The 20,634-nt window shown below is 47.4% G+C and overlaps 8 protein-coding genes and 4 non-coding genes across 12 annotated transcripts; 6 read left to right on the forward strand and 6 right to left on the reverse strand.

The window, feature by feature from the left end:
• The first annotated feature begins 383 nt into the window (after positions 1-383).
• Positions 384-2,323, forward strand: BDV37DRAFT_262169 (cytochrome P450). Its single transcript, XM_032083387.1, has 3 exons — positions 384-635; positions 704-1,197; positions 1,257-2,323. The coding sequence occupies exons 1-3, from the start codon at positions 495-497 to the stop codon at positions 2,263-2,265; spliced, it is 1,644 nt and encodes a 547-aa protein (XP_031936179.1). The 5' UTR covers positions 384-494; the 3' UTR covers positions 2,266-2,323.
• A 444-nt stretch (positions 2,324-2,767) lies between these two features.
• On the forward strand, positions 2,768-3,015 carry BDV37DRAFT_262172 (uncharacterized protein). Its single transcript, XM_032083388.1, has one exon. It carries the CDS (start codon positions 2,798-2,800, stop codon positions 2,951-2,953), a length of 156 nt encoding a protein of 51 aa, XP_031936180.1. The 5' UTR covers positions 2,768-2,797; the 3' UTR covers positions 2,954-3,015.
• Positions 3,016-4,117: 1,102 nt separating this feature from the next.
• On the reverse strand, positions 4,118-5,179 carry BDV37DRAFT_17061 (uncharacterized protein). Its single transcript, XM_032079331.1, has one exon. The coding sequence runs from the start codon at positions 5,123-5,125 to the stop codon at positions 4,457-4,459; it is 669 nt and encodes a 222-aa protein (XP_031936181.1). The 5' UTR covers positions 5,126-5,179; the 3' UTR covers positions 4,118-4,456.
• Positions 5,180-5,579: 400 nt separating this feature from the next.
• On the reverse strand, positions 5,580-7,681 carry BDV37DRAFT_290631 (MFS transporter). Its single transcript, XM_032088755.1, has 4 exons — positions 7,429-7,681; positions 6,676-7,372; positions 6,543-6,626; positions 5,580-6,480 (listed from the first exon to the last, which is right to left on the reverse strand). The coding sequence occupies exons 1-4, from the start codon at positions 7,528-7,530 to the stop codon at positions 5,972-5,974; spliced, it is 1,392 nt and encodes a 463-aa protein (XP_031936182.1). The 5' UTR covers positions 7,531-7,681; the 3' UTR covers positions 5,580-5,971.
• Positions 7,637-9,848, forward strand: BDV37DRAFT_290633 (Zn(II)2Cys6 transcription factor; the record flags this gene model as incomplete). Its single annotated transcript, XM_032088756.1, has 4 exons — positions 7,637-7,990; positions 8,042-8,204; positions 8,255-8,787; positions 8,898-9,848. The coding sequence occupies exons 1-4, from the start codon at positions 7,937-7,939 to the stop codon at positions 9,846-9,848; spliced, it is 1,701 nt and encodes a 566-aa protein (XP_031936183.1). The 5' UTR covers positions 7,637-7,936.
• Positions 9,849-12,071: 2,223 nt separating this feature from the next.
• BDV37DRAFT_288098 (transcription factor domain-containing protein) lies at positions 12,072-13,196 on the forward strand (the record flags this gene model as incomplete). Its single annotated transcript, XM_032088221.1, has 3 exons — positions 12,072-12,183; positions 12,241-12,652; positions 12,710-13,196. The coding sequence occupies 3 exons, from the start codon at positions 12,072-12,074 to the stop codon at positions 13,194-13,196; spliced, it is 1,011 nt and encodes a 336-aa protein (XP_031936184.1).
• Positions 13,197-13,249: 53 nt separating this feature from the next.
• Positions 13,250-14,672, reverse strand: BDV37DRAFT_290636 (heme-dependent oxidative N-demethylase family protein; the record flags this gene model as incomplete). The annotated part of the gene is made up of 4 exons (XM_032088757.1): positions 13,250-13,610; positions 13,661-13,756; positions 13,822-14,363; positions 14,417-14,672. The coding sequence occupies 4 exons, from the start codon at positions 14,670-14,672 to the stop codon at positions 13,380-13,382; spliced, it is 1,125 nt and encodes a 374-aa protein (XP_031936185.1). The 3' UTR covers positions 13,250-13,379.
• A 698-nt stretch (positions 14,673-15,370) lies between these two features.
• BDV37DRAFT_262179 (uncharacterized protein) lies at positions 15,371-15,724 on the forward strand. Its single transcript, XM_032083389.1, has 2 exons — positions 15,371-15,561; positions 15,617-15,724. Exons 1-2 carry the CDS (start codon positions 15,376-15,378, stop codon positions 15,674-15,676), a joined length of 246 nt encoding a protein of 81 aa, XP_031936186.1. The 5' UTR covers positions 15,371-15,375; the 3' UTR covers positions 15,677-15,724.
• A 172-nt stretch (positions 15,725-15,896) lies between these two features.
• On the reverse strand, positions 15,897-15,997 carry BDV37DRAFT_t217. The gene has a single exon. It is a non-coding gene; the product is annotated as a tRNA-Ser (tRNA).
• Positions 15,998-17,455: 1,458 nt separating this feature from the next.
• Positions 17,456-17,562, reverse strand: BDV37DRAFT_t216. Its single transcript has one exon. It is a non-coding gene; the product is annotated as a tRNA-Ser (tRNA).
• Positions 17,563-18,341: 779 nt separating this feature from the next.
• BDV37DRAFT_t212 lies at positions 18,342-18,442 on the forward strand. Its single transcript has one exon. It is a non-coding gene; the product is annotated as a tRNA-Ser (tRNA).
• A 1,653-nt stretch (positions 18,443-20,095) lies between these two features.
• Positions 20,096-20,196, reverse strand: BDV37DRAFT_t215. The gene has a single exon. It is a non-coding gene; the product is annotated as a tRNA-Ser (tRNA).
• Positions 20,197-20,634: the final 438 nt, after the last annotated feature.

Consider the following 20,634-nt stretch of genomic DNA (forward strand, 5'->3'; position numbering starts at 1 on the left):
CAGTTTTATGAATGCGGACATCGTGGTCCTGTTGCAATGTTGACAACGGCAGTGTTCAAGAGACACGTGTATCATGATGGAGGATTCCAGAGAAGAGCCGGGCCAATAGAGGGTATTTGAAGAATGACATGCATGCATGGAGGAGGAAGGTTGGGCACATCATCATCCAAGGCAACGAACCTGTGAGTATGTTTACCTCCTTCCAATGTGTTCTGCGGGGGCCGGGGCCAAAAGGTTGAACTAAATCGAATCCCTGCAACCAACTGGGGCAGTGGATTGTTCCATTTGACTCCGAATTGCCTGATCTCCCACATCGATCCCTGCTTATCGTTCCTTTCCTCCTTTTTCCCTCTTAGGGCTGCTTGCCGCTAAACTTCGCCCCAGCCGTGTTTCCTTCTCGCTCGACCTTTGGATCTTATTTGATTTCTCTTTTTGCTTCCATTTCACCAATCTAACTTCCAGTTATCTTTTCTCTCCGCCTGTGTGTCACTGGTATGGCAGCTGCAATCCTCAGTCTGGCCACCACGTACGGGGCCCAAGTGGCCCTGACGGTAGCCCTTATTTTAATCGTGCGATTTTTTCACGAGATGTTCAAAGTACGCCTGCTTTTCTATCGCTTGCGAAAACAAGGCCTGGTATGCCATCCGGACGAGAAGAATCCCTGACGATGGACGGACGGACTGGCTGACAGTAGCTCGCGCAGCCAATGCCCCAGTGGGATTTCGCAGCAGGAAATTTGCGGATGCTCCCCGATTTAATGAAGCGACATCCCAAAGGGTCCCAACAGTCGGAAGCATTTACGTTGCTATCCTACGAGTTCCCCAACAACGATAATTGCTTTTATATTGATGTTTGGCCCTTTACCAAACCGTTACTGGTGGTCACTTCGCCGGATCTAGCCGTGCAGGCCTCTCAAACCTATGCGTTGCCAAAGCCGCCGGTCCTGGCTGAGTTTTTTAATCCTTTTACCGGGGGTCCCAGTATCTTCGTGACCAATGGCCCCGAATGGAAGCACGCCCGCGGACTGTTCAATCCTGCATTTAGTGCCAGTAATATTCTTGAACATACTCCCTATATTGTCGAAGAAGCCGAGGTGTACGTGGAGATCCTTCGCGAGCATGCGCGCAAGGGAGATATGTTTACGCTCGATAAAATGACCTGTGACTATGTTATGGACATTATTGGATACGTTGCCATGTGGGTTTCCTTGGACCACCTGAGGATAGAAGAATCCAAACTAATATAGTCACTAACAGGAAAGCACATCTTCATTCTCAGCGCAGACACAATGCGGTAGCAGCAGCGATGAGAAGTTCGGTCGAGTGGCATTGCCAGGACGAGCAGATGAATCCCTTTATTCGATGGAATCCCATGCGACCACTTATGCAGTGGTACAATGGACGGACGATGAACCGTTACATTGGGATTGAACTGGACAAGCGATACGAAGTATGGAGACAACAATCTTCCACACGGGCCAATTCTATCATTGATATCGTGCTTGCTGAATTTATGAGTACTCGCACAGCCGGTGATGAACTAGACCCTGAGTTTAAGAAGTGGGCGACGATTCAAATCCGGACCTTTCTATTTGCTGGTCACGATTCCACGGCTGCTACAATTGTGTATAGCATCTATCTCTTGTCCAAACATCCTGAGAGACTGGCAAAGGTTCGCAGCGAGCATGACGAGATGTTCGGGTCGGATATTACAACTGCGGCAGATAAACTGAAGCAGCACCCAGAGTTAATCAACCGACTCCCATATACACTCGCGGTGATCAAGGAAACGCTGCGTCTCTTTCCCGCTGCCTCTGCGCTACGAGAGGGTCAGCCGGGGGTCTATCTACAGGATAAAAATGGTACCAAGTACCCGACAGATGGCCTATGTATCTGGATTCTCCATACCGGTCTTCAACGGAATCCAAATTACTGGCCGGATCCACACGCTTTCAAACCAGAGCGCTGGCTAGTCGGACCAGAGGATCCATTGTATCCTCCGAAGGGAGCCTGGCGTCCCTTTGAACATGGTCCGCGAGACTGCATCGGTCAACCGCTGGCTCTCCTGGACATCAAGATTACCCTAGTTCTCACTCTCCGGGAGTTCGACTTCCAAGACCAGTACGCCGAATGGGACCGCCTGCATCCCCGGCCGGGGCCCAAGACCGTCTTTGGCGAACGCGCCTACCAAATTCCACTGGGAGGCTCCCACCCAGCCGACGGTCTTCCGTGCCGGGTCAGCTTTCGAAAGCAGACCAGCCAGTGAGAGTTGAGCTTAAAATCGGCGCTCAGGCGAGGGACGAGGACACGATGAGGGGGAAAATGGCCGGGGTTCAGTGGGGGCAGTGAAACCCAGGTCAGATAGTCATACTAGGGAGAAATGGATGAAATTCAAACTTCTGAAAGGGTGATGTGATTCAAAACCATATGGTGTTTGAAAACCCTCATATCCCTGCTCCTATTACAACTATGAATCTGAGGACCTGAGAAATCGACGCCGAAAATGACAGCCTCTGGCGCCAGAAACGGCTGCCTTTCCACCCAGTTAGGGTTGAGGATAACTCTTATACTCCCACGATTTCATTCCCGGAAAAGGTATCCGTCATATTTCTGACTGCTTTCTATAATAACCAATGTAATTTACAATACAATTGGAGAAACACGAGGAATGTATTTTACACTGAAACTTCTCTACGCACTCTAGTTCTCTGTCACTCAACTTTCTGGCACTTCATCATGATTCATATAGAATGTAAGATACGGTAATTCTAGGTAACGCGAAAGGAGGTGCAATCTAGATGCCCTCTCTCCAAGGAGATGCGCTTCTTCCAGACTGTTGCGCCAACAAGTGTCATGAATACAGACAGTATCGGCCAATATTCGCGAGGTTTCCCTATAGAGAACCGTCTCTGCGTTATGGACACCATTGCCACTCTTGCTGTGTTTATAATTAGAACCCCCAATAAAATCAAAACCAAAATTTTAAAAAATTACTTACTCCGCCAGCAAGTTCGCATGTGGCTTGAGGCCAGTTAGGAAAGCAATCACCCGTATCAGCTCGAAGACATCCCTGACTGCACGTCGCACATGTAGCTTGTGCTTGTTGCTCAATGGGGCTGGCAGCGGCGAAGCTGGTAAGGGAAAGAACACAAACTATGGCGAGGAACTTCATCGTGGACGATCAAGGAGACGTGTAGGAGAGATGAGCTGATTTCGAGAAGGCAGAGAAAAGAAGATGCGAAGGTAATGGTGGAAAAGATAAGTCGATGACCACTTAAATAGTGGCGAAGTTTGCCTTTTAAAAGTTGAGGGGGACTGAAGTATCCTATCTTATTTATTTATGCAGACTTTCCGTCGCAGGAACCCCTAGCATTGTGTCTAGCTTGGCATTCACTGAGGCCGAATCGATCCTGCATACGGAGGAAGAAACCCGTGAACTATCGATTGATCGACAGGCCGATCAATCGTCGGCTGATCGATTCCCAGGAATGCACAGTCGCCCCCTAGAATTCTTCGGTTCATCACCCTCGACCGTGGTGGATCTGTTGTAGGAGATGAATTTTACGAGACGACTCTGCGTCTGTCCTGTCGGCTAGCTTTGGGAAGACTTATTTAAAGGTAGAATAGACCGTCCACGTTAGTTTTGTGGGATGAGCCATGTTGAATTCGAGAAGTGGGAACGAATACACGAATAAGACGCGCCGCAGATAACAACAAGATCCACGGAGAGAAAGTAAATATTTTCTTTTCCAGGATTAGCTCTATACACCTTAAAAGCATAGCGTTCTGTGTGATGACTGGCGGGCGTTCAACGTTACATGAAATGCTGTGCTTTCACTCGAGAAGAATGAGGGGAAAATTGACAAGATTAAAGCTTCTGCGTGGTTCTAAACAATATTACAGTATTATCACGATGACTGATGTTTCTTGTAAGGCCTGGTGAGATCTGGGAAGCATCGCAAACCAAAGTAAAACCCTAGATACACGATGAACGTCAAATGCCCGCAGATACATCTACAGGACGTTTGCCTCGTCCAGAATCAAAACTAAATAGTCATGAAACTTGTCCAGTAGGACCATTGTTCCCATCAAGGAGCCCGCCAATTGGTCAATTTGTTCCGAGAAGGGATTTGTATAGGTCATATGGGTAGTGAAATTGAGTCAGAAACGTCGCACGTTCGAAGAATCACACTCATGTGAATGCTATGCTAATGTCGGGTTGACGGATATTGCCCGATCAAGAGAATGATAAAAGGATAGGAGGGTTATGCGATGGTAGAGAAGAAAAAGAATAATTTCATGTTGATGGCCAGACAACCGATGTTCAACCAGTCCCTCTTGGCGCAGGATGAACCTTTCTGCCTGGTGGTAGGATGATGTCAGGACAAGGTCCTGCAGACGGAGAACAGAAGCTGAAAGGTACAGCTGACTAGCGAGATAGGCCAGCAAAGCGTGGGTTAAAAAGGGATCGATGCTTGAAACCCGTCCTGGGCCGAATACCGAGGCGTAGCCGTTCCTTGAGGCAGCAATGAGGGCGGTAAAGCACGACCAGGAGATTGTGATCTTTGCGCAGTCTTCCTTGAGCCAATAGCAAGTGCAGACGGTATATACGAGGCTCTAGAAGACTGGCAGGAGGACGGAGATTCGTCCTGGGAAAGCGGGAGCCCTTGAGTACTGGATGAGGCTTTCAAGTTTGAGTCCGACCCTGAGCTCGACGGCGGAGTGGGCTCTATATTGGATTGTATACTCTGAGGTCGGCTGTTGCTTTTCGGGACGTAGGGCTGATGTTGGACCTGGAGGGCCTGGTTCAGTTGCTCGTCTGTCCATCCACGGCCGATGTGCACTTCATAATGCCCGTGTTTCTGGCCCAGAATAGATGTCCGACACCACAGATCGGCATCCTCTGATTTGGCGAAGCCAATGACAAGCCCTTTGCTACTGTCGCGCAGGTAGACCATGGACGGCGCTAGCGGGAGGTAAACGGCGCTGGGCTCGTTGGCGAAGATGCGGGATTCTCGATTGCGGTTTTGGTAGGATGCTGCTTGGTTGGGCGAATTGAAGCTGAGCTTGAGCTCTTGTTTCTGGAAGTAGAAGAAGACATCAAGAGCAGGCTGTGGATGAGACATCGTGAGCTTCAAATGAACGATGGAAAGGGTCGGTGATCTACTATCAGCTCTTTACCTTGGGGGGAGGGAACAGAATTTAAAGGAGCTAGCATCATCTGAAGCTTCGCTCAGCCTCTTAGCTACGAACTAGTTCCTTTAGCGGTTCCACTTATAGGGCGCACAAGTCTCACTTTGGGCACAGTGATTACTGGGGGCCGGATTGTCTGTTGTCTGTCCCGTCAATCAAAACACTCAGAGTGATCATGGTTTAGGGCTTGGCAAGTCAGCAGCACTGCCTCGTTGCCCCGTATTTCTGTCTCACAGCTGACAAGAGATTCAGCTTGTGGATATGTTAAAAATAAAATGAACTAGAAGTTGCCTTGCTCAAATAGTTAAGGAGTATAAATAAATACAAGAACCAAAATCAAGCTTAAACTCTGCTATTTTTCTTTTGTGGGCATGGAAAGACTTGGATGTCATCCGTTGCTGCCTCGGAGAAGACCAACCCGGCATAATTGAAAGGGACGACTTGAAAGGAAACTAGAAAGCTGAGAGGCTGCAATCTCTGGCCCAGGTACTTTGATCAGCTGTAAAGGCTGTTCGGTATGGGTTGTCCTACATTTCCCGACGTATTTCGGGCATAAAACATTCACAATGACTATATATTGAACCACCTGGGGCGAGGTAGTTCTCTGTCCATCCATTAGCCTTTGTTGTCGTCCCGAAGTTCTACCATTGCTACGCTACCAGGGAATACTTTGTGCGAATTGAGCTTGCAGTAGGGAGATCTGGGTCGTTGCAACTGGAAGCGCCCCTCCATGTTGATAACTCGCTTGATTCCCCTGCAACTATAACCATCCATCTGTCTTAACCCCGTAGTCCCTGCTGGAATTTGCTCCTTGCTCGAAGTCGATCCCCATACCGAATAAAAACAAACGGAATCAAAGTCATCAGAAGGCTCAAAAACCCTAGAAGACTACACCCCCAAGCGATTCCCAATTGACGAAACATAGGAGTGGACGCAAGTGGCAAAACGGCGCCAAAAACACTGCGGCAACAGCTGGCTGCTGCCATAGCGCTGGCGGCGTATTCGTGATACGCGTCAACCAGATAATTGATGAGGGCGACAAAAATGAGGAAAAAGGCCATCCCAAACGGTATCCCAGCCAGCATGGGCACAATCCAGTGAGTCCCGGCAGAGGCAGTCCAGCCCAGCCAGAACAAGGCCAACACATATAAAGGACCCCCAAGACACGCCAGGGGAAGTCGTTGGTATTCCTCGATGGTGGACCAGCTGGCCTTTCTCGCCTTTGCCCTCTGGAGTATCGCGTCGTACCACAAGAAAAGCGCCATCCCGATGCAAGCTCCAACAGCGACTAGAAGAAATGTTAGCTAGGCCAGGAAAGGATGATGATTCTGGGCGATAAGTGCATCTTACTCGGAATGAATGCTAAGCCGGCGATTCCATCGCTCATGCCATAAATGCCTTGGAATATCAGGGGATATGCCTCGAAGTACATGACTTGGATCGTCAATTCCATGTCGTTGTGATCGGGAACAAGATCACTTACAGAAGATTGCACTGGCATAGGATAGGTAGAGACATGTGAACGAAATAATTGGTTCACAGAATAGCATGTACAGAGGTCGAGAGAGGGCCTTCAGGACGAATCCATCTCCTTGTTTCTCCGTCTTCTGCTTCGCAAGGGCGGACTGGGACGTCTCTGGAAGGAACAGAACGGGAACAAGACTGACACCGGCGATGATCAGGGATATCCAGAAGATCCATCGCCACCCCACCGGTCCAATGAACCCTGCTACAAGGGGAGCGAACTGAGGCCCGGCGGTCGTCACCATCATTGCCAGAGCCATGGTCCGCCCACGAGCCAGAGGAGAGCGATAAACGTCAGCGAAAAGGCCCCCCGTGACTGCAATCGGGCTCGATGCGCAAATTCCACAGATAGTTCGGAAGATGATCAAGGCAGTCCAGTTCGGAGCAATGGCACAGGCTAAAGTGAAGATGGTGAATAGGACGTAGGTTCCCACCAGCACGATACGTCGGCCATGAAGTTCACTCAAGGGCGCAAAAGCAAGAGGTCCGGTCACATAACCGAGAAGATAGACCGAAGTGGGTAGAACCAGCTGCGTTTCGTTCTGGACATGGAGACTGTCTGCGATGAAGCGAATCCCACCGCTGGGAATCGTTGAGTCGAATACGCTGTTGAACAGCATGAGAAGGCCAGTGATCACCACGAATATCTTTCTATGCTATTTATCGAGGTTAGGCTGTTCTACTCATTTCTTAATGAGTTTTTCCGACTTACAGATTGCCATTGAGCTGGATCTAACGCACATTGTGGAGACCCCATTTTCTGGGACTCTGTTTCCTCATCCTTGTCTTTTTTCGTTGTCGCGACGCCCATCATCTCTCAATACTATACCACAATACTTTTTCGAGGCGTGTACCGTAGGCGTACATCTTCCATTTCGATCAATTTATCCTTGGATGTGTCGCCAACAGTTACCATGTAATTCCTGCCGACGAGGAAGCCGAGCTACTCATACCGAGATACAAGATGCAACTCATAGCGAGATGGGCCATCTAATTTAGTGCGGCCGGGATTCCAATCCCATCATTGGAGGGCACATTATTAGTGAAATTTGAGCAAGATCAGCTTGACTAAAATCAGACTAGAACCATCCTAGCCTTTATTAGCCTGAATGTTGAATGGCTCGGCTTACGCCAAGGATCTCGAACACGGCTCTAGAGCAACTCTCCACCTTCGCTCGCGACGACATGCCCTCTTCATATATATTCGCAGCTAGGCGAGCATGGAAACTACTAGAAATGTTGCACGTACCCGAAAGCGACGGAGGGAATTTACGGTCAGTGAGATGAGCACGGCCATGACAGAGCTGCCCTAATATCCGGAACAGGGCTGTTGGCGCTGTCGTGCGCGGAAGGTCAAATGTGATGAGGGGTCCCCTTGTTCAGCATGCACGCGACTGGGCCTCGAGTGCGATGGCTCCAGTATGCGTCTGGTCTGGCTTAACGGCAATGAGTCCTATCGGTCCACCGGACGGCGATACATGCACTGCGGTATGCCGTTTCTTGGATGTCCCGAAGAGTCGACTGACAGGGACATGTAGAGCGCACCTGGGCGAACTATGCTGCTCTCGATTCTCATGTAGTTGATTTCCTGATCGCGCAATTGGACGATGACGAGACAAACGAAGCCTCAGAGCCTCTGAAGATAGATCATAATCCCTTCTCTGTCTTCCCTGCTGTAACCCCAGTGTCGTTAGTGTCCCATATGAACCAGGGCCTCGTTTGCAACAGCACGAAGATGTCAAGTAGTGGGGAGAAGATGCTTTTTCACCACTACGTCAACTACGTCGCATCTATCATGATGCCGTTTGAGCATCCCTGGAATCCCTGGAAACGGCACTACCCCGTCGTCTCGCTGCAGTACTCTGAATCCGGGGAGAAAGCACTGTACCACGCCATTCTGGCCCATGCAGCATTCAATTTTGCCAATTTAGGGCACGACAGACAGAAGATGATGCAGCTGGCCGCGTCGAACTATAACGCATCGATTCAATACGTGAATGACTCTATCCAAGCATCTGGCAGAGACTTTGATAGCACTCTGGCAGCAATTATGACTCTGATGATGGCAGAGGTAAGACGTAACATCGCTCTTTTTTTTTTTTTTTTTTTTTTTTTTTTTTTTTTTTTTTTTTTTTTTTTTTTTTTTTTTTTTTTTTCCTAAGAATGCTTACGCTACTCCAGGTCTACAGCGGTAATTCCAGCAAATGGAAGAATCACCTCCAGGGCGCATGGGCATTCCTTCTCGGATCCAATTGCAAAGAGCCATGGAACGAATCCGAATTCGTCTGCTTTTCAACCCAGAGCTTATTGATCGTCAAGATCATCGGAGCCACCTGCATGACAGATAGCCAAACCCCAACATTGATGCTACCCCCAAGCAATGAATCCACATCTATCACAGTAGCCAGGCATATGGAAGCAGGTCGGGCAGTATCTTCCTCCTCTCTACATTCAGATCTAGCATTCGCCGCCTTGATCTCCTCAACTCCTCAGTTTGGATTCACGATCGGCGCCCAGCGACTTATTTTGGAGTGTATTTCCACCATCACGACCGTCAGCCAACAGATGCGATCAGACGCCTCCCCCAGAGCACACATTACGGCTGACCGGACTGTCTCCCAGGTGTTAGCCTGTCTGGATTTCCTCCAGGCAGGGATCCTCGATAGCTCTGGTGGGCTGGAACCGAGTTCCGAAGTCAATGCACCGGCTCCTAAAGTGAAATTCGAGGAATTAGCACGATACCAGCTCAACGCCTTCATCTACGCAACGTATATTTATCTCTACCGAGCGCTATTGGATGTGCCGCCCAAGCGCGTCGCAGCGTACGTGTCCCTGATATTCGATAACATTACCGCCTTTTCCGCGCAGAGCAGTGGGAACTTCTCCCTGTGGCCGGCGTTTATCGCGGCGGTCGAGGCCTACACGGTGCGGGATCTGGAGTCATCGTGCCGGTGGCTGGAGCAATCGACACATTTTGGACTCGGCAACCGACTCGCAGTCAGGTCGATCGTCGAGGAGGTGTGGCAGAGACGCGATGCCTTGTGTGTAGAAAGCGGGATAGATCCAGGGCTGGCGGCGGTGGATTGGAGAGATGTGGCTAGAGACCTCGGGGTAGATGTTCTGTTGGTTTGATCTTGAAGCCTTGAGAGAATAACACTATCTAATTTATCTCGGCGCCGAATATTGCCTCTCTAGATGGCATACGTCTTGCGGGCTGGTGTTAAATTGCTGGGAGGCGGCTACGGATATGGTATCTGCAAGGCGAGGAACTTGGTTCAATGAATGATGTCTGGTAAGGCTCAGATCCGAAATTAAATGAATCTATATTGGATTACAATACTATATAAATGACAACTTAGGGCAAATTAGTACATACGACCATAGGGTGTGGAGAACAGGGCTTCCCGTCCGCTCAGCCGTACTTAAGCCACACGCCGGGAGGTTAGTAGTTGGGTGGGTGACCACCAGCGAATCCCTCCTGTTGTATGTTTTTTCTTTTTTATATCCTCTATAATGTGTAGATACAGATAGACCTTGAAGGCTTTTGAATGGTTGGTCAATTCATCTGGAGTAGTAGTTGTTAGATCCTTTTTCGATCGACAGATGTATGTATGTACATTACTCCGTAGACGAGACGAATATCCCACCATGGTCGTCGCTTGCGTAGCACACCAGGCGATGCAGGTACGCTTCGGCCTGGTCATCCTAGAGGTGTCGAGGTGATAGGTGGCCGTGGAGGCGGGCGATCTTGAAACCATTTTCCGTCATTTGTAGCTCTCTTGACTGGTCCCTTGGGTTGAGAATGGGCAAGAACATAGACGAGATTCACGAGCCAGTTCCTGACTACGGGGAGAAGTTGCAATTCTCTATGAATAGGTAGGCAACAGGGAGGCTTTTGATTACGCTGTTATCACTAACCAACATTCCAGATTCTTTGCAAAGATGCCCACAGATAGACCCATCCAACGCGGATCATGGGAGATCGAGATTGATCAACCAATCCACATACCCTCTGGAGATCCTATCGCCCTTCGTCATGAAACGCAGAACCCAGATATTGCTCTAGACCGATACCACCTGCGCGTTGACTGGCAGACTCGAGTCTCCGGCGACTCCCGGTATCCGGTGCTGTGGTGTTCAACTTTAAGGTGTTGTTCACTCCGGTGACCCAATTCCGCAATGAACCATACATACCTTCCCTCTTTTTGAAGAACTAGAGAGAGGCTACGCCATGTCTGCTGAGACACGAGAATACATGGCATACAGAAGCAACTGTACTACCTGCATTGGAGCTCTGGGAGAGGGAGCAGAACGAGCAAGGCATCATTCCCAGAGATTGGCAACCTGCGACCTTGGACGACTACCCTTACTACCCTGGATGGTAAGAGCGTCGGAAGGCAACTCAGAGCGTCTAGAGAGACCACTATACCCCCGTGGCCACCACTTTTCAAGAGCATGCCAGCATACTGGTTTGCAAATCCATTCCCTGCTTATGCCTATCTGTTGTTGATGTCTATTTCGCCTTTTTCGTTGCTGTCTTCGCATTTGCTTTCTATTATTCAAAGTCACACAAGCATGTCAAAACTCAAGACTACCTTGGCTACTATATACATGGAAACCAGCATTCATGAATATATTTTAAGCAGTCGAAGCTTATCTCGAGGTGCTCATTTTATTGCACTAATCCGGAATAGCGCCCCCAAACCCTAATGCCGATGCGGGGAAAGACCCATCAAACTGATAACGATGTTGATCATTGAAGAACCAGAACAGCCACCATAGAGCGACAAACCCATACTGTCGTTCTCTATAGCCTTTCACCAGTAATAATTACCAATGTCCATTCGAGTCTCTATATCCCTACCCTCAGAAATGCCTGTCTTCGATGCCTCCCCTCTAACGGCCGGAACCCAGCGCCCAAAGAAAAAGCCACGGAGAGTAAAGGGTAATATCTTCCTCCAGGCGAAAATTGCAATTGATTAAGACCCTCTACAGGCTGTTACAATTGCTCCCAGCGCCGTCTGAACTGTGACCGTGGCACTCCGTGCCAGAAATGCGTCAAAAAGGGGCTCCAGTGTTCCGGTCTCGGGGTACGGTATCGGTTCATAGATGGAGTTGCATCGAGGGGGAAGCTAGCAGGGAGGTCGATGCCTGTGCCAAATACAAAGTGGGAACTACAATATTGTCCCTCTTCCTCGGGCATGGTTAATTCTCTCATCCAGCAGTTCTGGCGCATCCCTTCAGCCACTGGATCGCCCAACAGTACCCCAAATATCTAGCAAGTCTACCGGTTGCAATGATACCAGCTCTCCGAGGGAAGAGGGTCATAGGCACAAACATTCACCTCGCTTGCGAATGCTGGAGGATGACATATTATCGCATAAGTTGAACGATTCATCCTTTGAGCCTGGCCCGTCTCATGGCTTGGATCATATTGACCACCAGTCTCGACTCCTACTGAAATACTGTCAGTACCTTTCTTGATGGATCATTTGCGGATAGATTCTAAGTAATACTATAACAGTCTCGGAGAAAGTTGCGCCAGCAATGGGTCCCTTCAACACCGTCTTCAACGGCTATCGAGATCTGATTTTACCTTTGTCAGAGCAAGACCATACCGTCAAAAGCGCGGTGTTAGCCGCCGCCGCTTCCCATATCTCTTTAAAACATTGTGAATGGAAGTCACTAGCTTCCAGGTATCGGATGGCAGCTATCCGAGGATTAAATCAGCGGAGCACCGCCGAGGACCTGAACAAGTCCATCGATTACTCGAGTCTGTCAACTATGGTCCTTCTCCTTGTAGAGCAGATGATCATAGTGGGAACCGACTTTCATATCCTCCTTCGGATGATGAAGAGTTTCATAGAATCCCAGCGGTGCTTAGACATAGCCGAGACGGAACCTCTAGGAACATTCCTGATGCAGCAGATAAGAAAGTACACACAGCCTTTCCTATAGTCCTCTTGGACCTTATGCTTACAGCTATAACCTAGGATGTACCTATACGCAGGACCATTAGTAATGGGCCTTTCGGCGGCTAAAAGTCTCGAAAACATGTCTAACAAAGACCTGGACTTCTTGTTCAGCTGCCTTAAGATCCATCCGGAGTATTCTTCCGTCATTTTCAAACTAGCCAATCTCATCCGTACGGCAGCTCAAATATACTTGAGTCGGGCAACCAACACACCAAACCAGGTGATCACGGAACTGGTTCAGCAGTTCCTCGCAGACACCGCTGCTTACAACGCAACTTCACCGGGGGGTCATATTCTGATTTGGCCTTTTTTCATCGTCGGAGCTGAGTGCTCGTCCGAGCAAGACCGGCAGTTTGTCACCATGCAGCTACAGAGTCTCGGGGATTGCACGGGCTTTGGAAGCCCGCTTTATGCGATCAAACTGCTGCAAGATATATGGCAGGAAGCCCCAGGGACGAATTGGACGCAGACCTTGGTGGATAAGGTAGAAGGTTTCATTATGTGATTAGGGCACGCTCCTGAGATATTGTTGTACTGAAAGCACTTAATCTACAGTTTTTGACCTCGGAGATCATGAATGTTTCAGAACGCCTCTTTGCTGAGTACCATACTTTGCACACATTATGGTCATTCAGGGCCTCTCTAGAGACGTAACTGGAAGCTAAGCTGGGTTTAGAGCACTTCATATTTAGCTTCGGAGATAGGCTTTTGCAGATTCTCCCCAAACGGCAGCCCGTTTATAGAAATGAAAGCCAGGCGCGTTTCCCTGCTTCAAGCCGTCAATTGCCTCGGCAAGAACGTCGCCGAGCCCTTCTTCCTTGATTTCCGGGAGTGTGTAGAGAAGGGTTTTGAATGAGAAAAGTATCGCACGGCTTTGAGGTAAGCGGTGCAGAAATTGTCTCTCGACACGGACACGAGCCTGGTGGTCTGTTAGCCCACATTTGACACAGATATATCTATGAAACGTACAGTATCTATATTAACCTCTTCTTGAAGGATCTCTTCACCCTCGTAAAGGTGGTTCCCAGACGCCGCGAACAGTTGGTCTGTAGTCGTGATGGTCCACTGGAGAACAATCAGACGCCAATCTTCAAAGTCAAATAACAAAGTACAGGTACAGGTCAACTCACATTGGCGCGTTTGATAAACCTGCCTACCCCGAGTCTTTGGAAAAAGCGATCCATGCTCTTCTCCAGCTTTTCTTTGTACTGGGGGACAGGCTTGTGTATGTCCCGGAGTTTAAGGCCCAACTTCTTCGAAGTGTTGAAGCCATTCGGGAAGCATGTCACGAATCCTCTGAGCGTAAAGCCGTCTCCATCATCAGATGGCATCAGGAAAAGGAGGTCATCCTCAACCAGACCGCCCATGATCCGCAAGATATCCAAGGGATTCTGTTCGGGGGAAAGGGAGAATATCTCGTCGGTGACCAGGCTGTGCAAGGATGCCTGCTTCTCCCCAGCAGACGGCCGCAGCTGAAACATACGAGGGTATCGTGTTGGCAGATACGCTCCCACCAACCAGGTGTAGAATTCATCGACCGCGGGCTTGACACAATCCTCAGCGGCCAGAACCGTCTCAGGATGCTCGGCCATAATCCTCTTGCGAAGTTGTATACGATCGAGATAGTTCTTGTCTATTTCGATAAGCTCGCTGACGGTCCCTTCTTGGATGCCTGGGTTTGAGATAGGTCAGCACTGTTAGATTCACGGCGTGCTTATTACATACTCATGGTTAAATGGTATTTGGGCTTGAATGGCCGGATCCTGATCGGCTCCTTCGTCTTCCAGTCAAAGTCTGGGAGAGGCTCGACCGGTGGGTAGCAGTTTGGCTCGACCCCATCTTGGTCGTCATTTGCGACACTCCTGGTGAATTTATTATTCTTCTGTCGCGTGGCTAGGAAGAATAAGCAGCTAGAGATGAAACTGAAGTAGAAGCATGTGGACCATCCCGGCCACTGTACAGGGAGACTTTGGTTGAACATTGCGAATAGTCAGATCTCAGATTGACGGCGAGAATAGTATGCTGCTGAGGAGAGTGGGTATATATATATCTTCAGGACCAAGGTAAAAAAAAGACAATTCGATGCCATAATGTGCCATCACATTTCCCTTAAATACGGCAATCGTGCTCAATCCCCCCCACCATTATCGTACATCACATCTAGTGCTCATCCAACCTGCCTATTCAGGCATTCCGTCTTTATCATACATGAGTCGCAGATAAAGATAAGATGCGGGGGACGGCCTTGACCCCACATCACCTGGCCTGCAACTGCCCATTTATTAACTCTGCTTGTATGGGATAAGGTGGACTTCTGGAGCATTGATGCAATCGAGAATTACTGGATGCTCGATCGAATACCTTATCTGGGAAATTTTGGAAGCTGCATCTCCTACCGCCGTCTTTGGGCTACGACCGGAAAAGCAATCCGGCTGCTGGAAGCGTAGGAGAAACCATCTTCACTGCATTTATGGTGCTACACGCCATATTGTATACAGTATACGGTTTAGTTTCCGACAGTTCGGTGCTGTAATGGTATAATGGGGTGCTCATGGCGACCAAGTTGGACCAGCCAAATGGAAGTGTTGTCGTCCGCAACGTAGGGTATACTATATTTGGACTTCATAGGACATGCTTATATATTCGACATCTGTGATACCAGATCATGAATGAACCCCACTTGAATGGATAATGCAAAGGATCCTGAGAGACTATCTTGGTTTGCGGCCCAAGTCATGCAGTATTTCCTCCGGATTTTGGTAGGGGTGGGTGATGTGAGTTGGTCAAGAAGGTCTCTCACAAGGGCCACGAGAATTTCCAGACAATCAACACCGGACGGACTCTGTCGAAAGCTGTTCCCTAGTCTCCCCCTCAACAACTCTTCAGTCGGTGCACGAATTCTTGAGCTGAAGCGGGGGATCATACAGAAAATACGATATTGCTTCAATGCTTCTTCACATGACACGGAAGCGATGCCAGCAATAGTCAACGCTCTTGTGCAGTTGGTCTAGGTCGACCACAGTGTGCCACAAAGCAAGCGGGGGCTATTTAGAATGTAGGAGAGAAAGAAGTAAGAGACATACATACAATACAATACAATACACCTTGTGTTGTTTGTTTTGTTTATTGGTTGGATAGCTCGAGGGAGGAGAGGGAGAGAGCACAAAAAGTCAGAAAAAGAAACGAAAGAGAAACAAAAAAGCATCGACACCTGTGAGATTCGAACTCACGCCCCCGAAGGGAATGCCTACACTAATCCAAATACGGTATAGCAGGGCATCGCGTTAACCACTCCGCCAAAGTGCCTTATTGGTTGGTCTGTGGACCAATGGTTTAAAATATATAATGGGGATGAGGAAGCTGATACTATGTAATAGGGGTACATACTGAGAAACCACGTTAGTTGCAACCCCGTTATCTGCAATACCCCATTAGTTGCAAGCACCACAGCGGCCACATTCAATTTCCCATACAAATTTGCAGAAATCCCAATAACCTGGGACTTGCAAGCATAGTTTCAGCTCCCCGTATAAATTTGCAAGTAAATGGGGTATTAAAACTTTATTTCAATATTATTTTTCTATATTTAGGCCAAGGCACGTAACTATAGAGAGGTAATCTTTCCTAAAATAGTAAGCCCAAAAAGTAAGCGAAGGCGGTAAAGGAATTGGCCAATAGAAGTATCCCTCGTTAATTGCAATACCCCGTTCATTGCAAGCCGAATTCCTAGCAGCTCAAGACGAGCGCAGAAATGTGGTCACGTGGCGTCGGTTTTCAGCGTCCAATCGGAACGTGAGGTCAGGACAAGACGGGAAAAGTTGCTAACTTCAGGTTCTAACTATCAATAAAATAATAGCAGCTCGCGAAGCGCTCTGCAACAACTATTACCAATTTTCTAAAGACTAATTCTACATGCATAGTATCTTCCCGTCACTTCAGGGGGTACCCCTGCTTATTTTATTCGCTCCTCAATCCCCTTCGCGGATATTAGGGGAACCCCCTACGGTCGAGGGCGCCTTTTCTTACAAATACTAGAGGGGGGAGATACTACGGAGTAAATACTATAGAATTAATAGCAATAGTAAGGCTACGGAGTACGGAGTACTGAGCTGCTAAACCACGGTAAGATCGAGATAGGGACGCAGATCGGCATGCTAGACGAAAATGCCAAGAAATCTCTAATAAAATACTCCGGGGTAGAGATTTGGGTTGTGCGGAGTTAGAGGCAATAGCAAGCACAATTCTAACCGCAGTGAGCTGGGGACACAGCTCGGTGTAGTTAAAAAGATTATATGAGGGCATGAGATTCAGGCAAACACGCCCCAACTCTAAAGGTCACATAATTCTGAATTCTGAATATCCAATCTAGAATAACCAGTTATAGCATACCGCCTTGTACAAATTGCCGAGAAATCTTCAACCGCGTTGAGCTTGTTTCTGACCATATCGAGCTGCGGCCCTGGATCCTGCAGGAATGGAACTTTTTTTACTTTATTATATTAGTATGGATACAGTATGTGATTAAAACAGATAATCAAAGATTTCTCAAGATATCCATCGTGCGTACTATTATTACCGATATAATATATACTAGCGGACAGAGGTCTGTAGTTTAGCCAATCATATACCTTCTTCACCATGTAAATTATTACGTGATGTTAGATAGCTCGCCCTGCACAGGAGCATTTCAACTTGCAAGAGATGACTCCGTACAGTAACTCCCAATTGCACACCGCAACAACAATGTTGCCGAACAGCAAAAAACGACACCTGTGAGATTCGAACTCACGCTCCCGAAGGAAATGCCTGGACAAGCTATCCACATGGTAGGTATAGCAGGGCACCGCGTTAGGCCACTCCGCCAAAGTGCCAGGAGTAATTACGTAATTTTTCTTTTAAGATGATTATAATAGTCAAGGCCAGGAATAGTATCAGATAACATACAATTCTACTCCGTACTCTGTACAAAATTGTGAATCGCATGTGCCGTTCTTGGCGCATATTATACCAATAGAAGTAATAGTTACTTCAATTCCGCTGGCTTAGCTGCCTAACCGCTTCCCTCTTCAAGTCGAAGTTCCTGGACAGAGTCAAGACTCATGCGAGAAGCGAGATAGGGTCAGAGGTGGTAACCCCTCATATATATATTCACTGATGTAGGGGTTTGGTGTGAGCATTGAGAAATTAGAGTACTTTCCTAGCCTGCCTGTCCTTGTAATAATTGGCAGCTCTTATATGTATATCTATAACCACTCTGGGTGTCTACAGGTCACGAGATGTCAACTCTGTTCAAGCGCATTGGCGTTTCTTTTAACATCGAGCTCCTAGGACGAAGGAGATAAAGGGTCGGGAATCTCTGTTTGAGTTACGATACCAGAGCGTACGTATTGTCTGGTGTGGAAATTTTTAAGTGTTTTCCAAGAAGTAGGCTAGCGCTATGCAGGCTTTTCAATGAAAATTGTTTTAATAAAAATGTAAGAAGTTCAAGTCGAAGAGAGTTTTAACCATAACCATTGCAAGATAATGGCATGCTTACTAGTCCTGGTAGGTGCGGCAGGTAACATATGTGCTATAAGCAAAAGTAGTTTTGGAGGAACCCGATGAGCACTGGTTCCTCTATACATTATCAATAGCATAATTCAACTAGTAAGGCACTATGGCGGAGTGGTTAACGCGATGCCCTGCTATACCGTATTTGGATTAGCGTAGGCATTCCCTTCGGGGGCGTGAGTTCGAATCTCACTGGTGTCGCTTTTTTTGGATGATGTAGTGCGAAGTGGTCAGGATCTTGAGAAACAGTCAGACCCCGGAGTACTCCGTACACTCTTCTGACTGGGTTAGAATTTACACAACTTTGACCCAGCCAGAGAGAGCTTTTCTATTTTATCTCAATACTAACTATATATATATATATATATATTTAAAAACAAAAAAACAATTTAAAAAATATTAATCTACTCCGGTAATATTTTTTATATATTTTTTAGAATTTTTATACCTATATTATACTGAGTTTAAATGTTTCTAAACAATCACGTGGATAAGATCTGACTGATTCAGGGTTTTAAAGATCATGTGAATAGCTCTGAGAGTCAGAGCTGCCTGTCTTACCCCACCCTGACCCCTTCGCACTAAATCCTGCGGCAGTCGGAGCTGACACCCCAAATCTACTCCGTATTAGTATAACTAACAATCTCCTGGCATTATGCTGTGCTGTATTCTATCTACACTAGGCCCGTAATTTCCCCTCTACAGCTCTGTGACTTTGTCTATCCGTAATTCTCTCTTCTACAGAGTACAGCTCTACCTCCGGGCTTCATTTATATCTGATCTGCCTGACCTGCTTAAGCTACTTACTACTGCTCTATCTATAAAATCTATAGAAATGATATCAATCTTTTACTTCTACCTATATCAACTATTACCAAGTGAACATCAAGCCGTATTCCCTTGTTTTGCTCGGCGGCTTGCATATATATATAGCTTGGTGACTGTACAGTATACTGTTACGCCCGGGGCTTCGTCAAGTCCTAAACCAGTAAGCTAACCGCATGTACTATGACCTACCTGCAGTCGCTCTTTGACTGCCGCTGACAATGTGTTGCGGTCTTATCAGGACGAAGATCGTAACGGGACTTCCGTTGATACGGGGCTGATGTCGTAACTAGGATGTGCTCGTTACAGGACTGCCGTCGAAGTTGGGTCGTCGTCGGGACTAGATTTGAGGTCAAAGGGCCAGACCTATCGAGTACGTATACCTAGTAGTCAAAAGAGTGCAAACGAGTTGAGGCTAGTTTTACCAAAGGTAACTCTGTAATAACAATTGGGATTGATCACGAAGAACTAAACTAGGTACAGGAATAAGTGTTCTTATATATTTTTGGTCTTTATATACTATCTTGGTCTATGGTATACCATTACTTGGCGCGTATACCATTTCACGTGAGGTTATATAACATAGCTAATATCAGCCACTTATTAATCGTATTATTGTATACCCGCTATAGCCATCCTCATAGCTTTTCTACCTTATGTGTCCGCCTTCGACAAGGTAGTTGCGAGGTCCGTAACATATACATTGTTTGGCCCTTGCATAGACATCTCGGTGGCTTTCGATACCGACGGCCTCCCGGATCTGTTGGTTTTTTCATAGCGAATGGTTGCCCCTATGATTGACTAACGATGAGCTAGGCTTAGGCTATATAAATTAGTATATCTTTGCTAGAGAAGAGAGACAAGAATCAGCCTTCTGTTGCTTATTATCTATTATTCTCTTTACCTTAGTAGTAAGTATCCTTCTAGTTGACCCGTTTAGACACCAATTAGAAGATATTATTTAACATAAAGAGAGGGTAAAGAAAAAAAGATTCAATTTAACTTAAAGGAAAAAAAACATAAAAATAACGACACCAGTGAGATTCGAACTCACGCCCCCGAAGGGAATGCCTACGCTAATCCAAATAAGGTATAGCAGGGCATCGCGTTAACCACTCCGCCATAGTGCCTCTTATGTTGCTCTATTTGATGATATTCTTTACAGACCTGATTTTGAAGGGGTCTGCCTACCTCATCAACACTCCCCACACTCAGTTTTTGCATGTCATGCGTGGCTGTTTTCTGGCCTAGGCATTAGTTTCCAGCTCGGTGATAATAATCTAACTAGTAACTTTAGTTTTACTTTTCTCAAAGCTATGTTACAAGTTCACAATCTTACACAGCCGCGTTGCTATATACTGCAAGATTCACCCCTTCAGGAGTGCGCTTTTCAAGCAGTCACGCCTTCAGCCATCAATACTCCAAAATTCACCACTAAAAGTATGATGGATTCTGGCGAGATACTCCCAAGGACCCCTAAGAAACCCTCAAGGGCATCTAATACGCGGATCATCCTGCCAAGAAAAGGTTGACCTTATGGCGATACTGGTTGCCAGGTCAATATAAGC

Source organism: Aspergillus pseudonomiae, assembly GCF_009193645.1.
Source record: "Aspergillus pseudonomiae strain CBS 119388 unplaced genomic scaffold BDV37scaffold_109, whole genome shotgun sequence".
Classification (NCBI taxonomy): domain Eukaryota; kingdom Fungi; phylum Ascomycota; class Eurotiomycetes; order Eurotiales; family Aspergillaceae; genus Aspergillus; species Aspergillus pseudonomiae.

Coding starts and splice junctions, on each gene's coding strand:
- BDV37DRAFT_262169 (XM_032083387.1), top strand. CDS start 495: ATGGCAGCTGCAATCCTCAGTCTGGCCACCACGTACGGGGCCCAAGTG. Junction 636..703: donor GCTTGCGAAAACAAGGCCTG/GTATGCCATCCG, acceptor TAGCTCGCGCAG/CCAATGCCCCAGTGGGATTT. Junction 1,198..1,256: donor ATTATTGGATACGTTGCCAT/GTGGGTTTCCTT, acceptor AGTCACTAACAG/GAAAGCACATCTTCATTCTC.
- BDV37DRAFT_262172 (XM_032083388.1), top strand. CDS start 2,798: ATGCCCTCTCTCCAAGGAGATGCGCTTCTTCCAGACTGTTGCGCCAAC.
- BDV37DRAFT_17061 (XM_032079331.1), bottom strand. CDS start 5,125: ATGTCTCATCCACAGCCTGCTCTTGATGTCTTCTTCTACTTCCAGAAA.
- BDV37DRAFT_290631 (XM_032088755.1), bottom strand. CDS start 7,530: ATGATGGGCGTCGCGACAACGAAAAAAGACAAGGATGAGGAAACAGAG. Junction 6,627..6,675: donor CTATGCCAGTGCAATCTTCT/GTAAGTGATCTT, acceptor TGACGATCCAAG/TCATGTACTTCGAGGCATAT. Junction 6,481..6,542: donor CGGCTTAGCATTCATTCCGA/GTAAGATGCACT, acceptor CATTTCTTCTAG/TCGCTGTTGGAGCTTGCATC.
- BDV37DRAFT_262179 (XM_032083389.1), top strand. CDS start 15,376: ATGGATAATGCAAAGGATCCTGAGAGACTATCTTGGTTTGCGGCCCAA. Junction 15,562..15,616: donor AGCTGTTCCCTAGTCTCCCC/CTCAACAACTCT, acceptor GGGGGATCATAC/AGAAAATACGATATTGCTTC.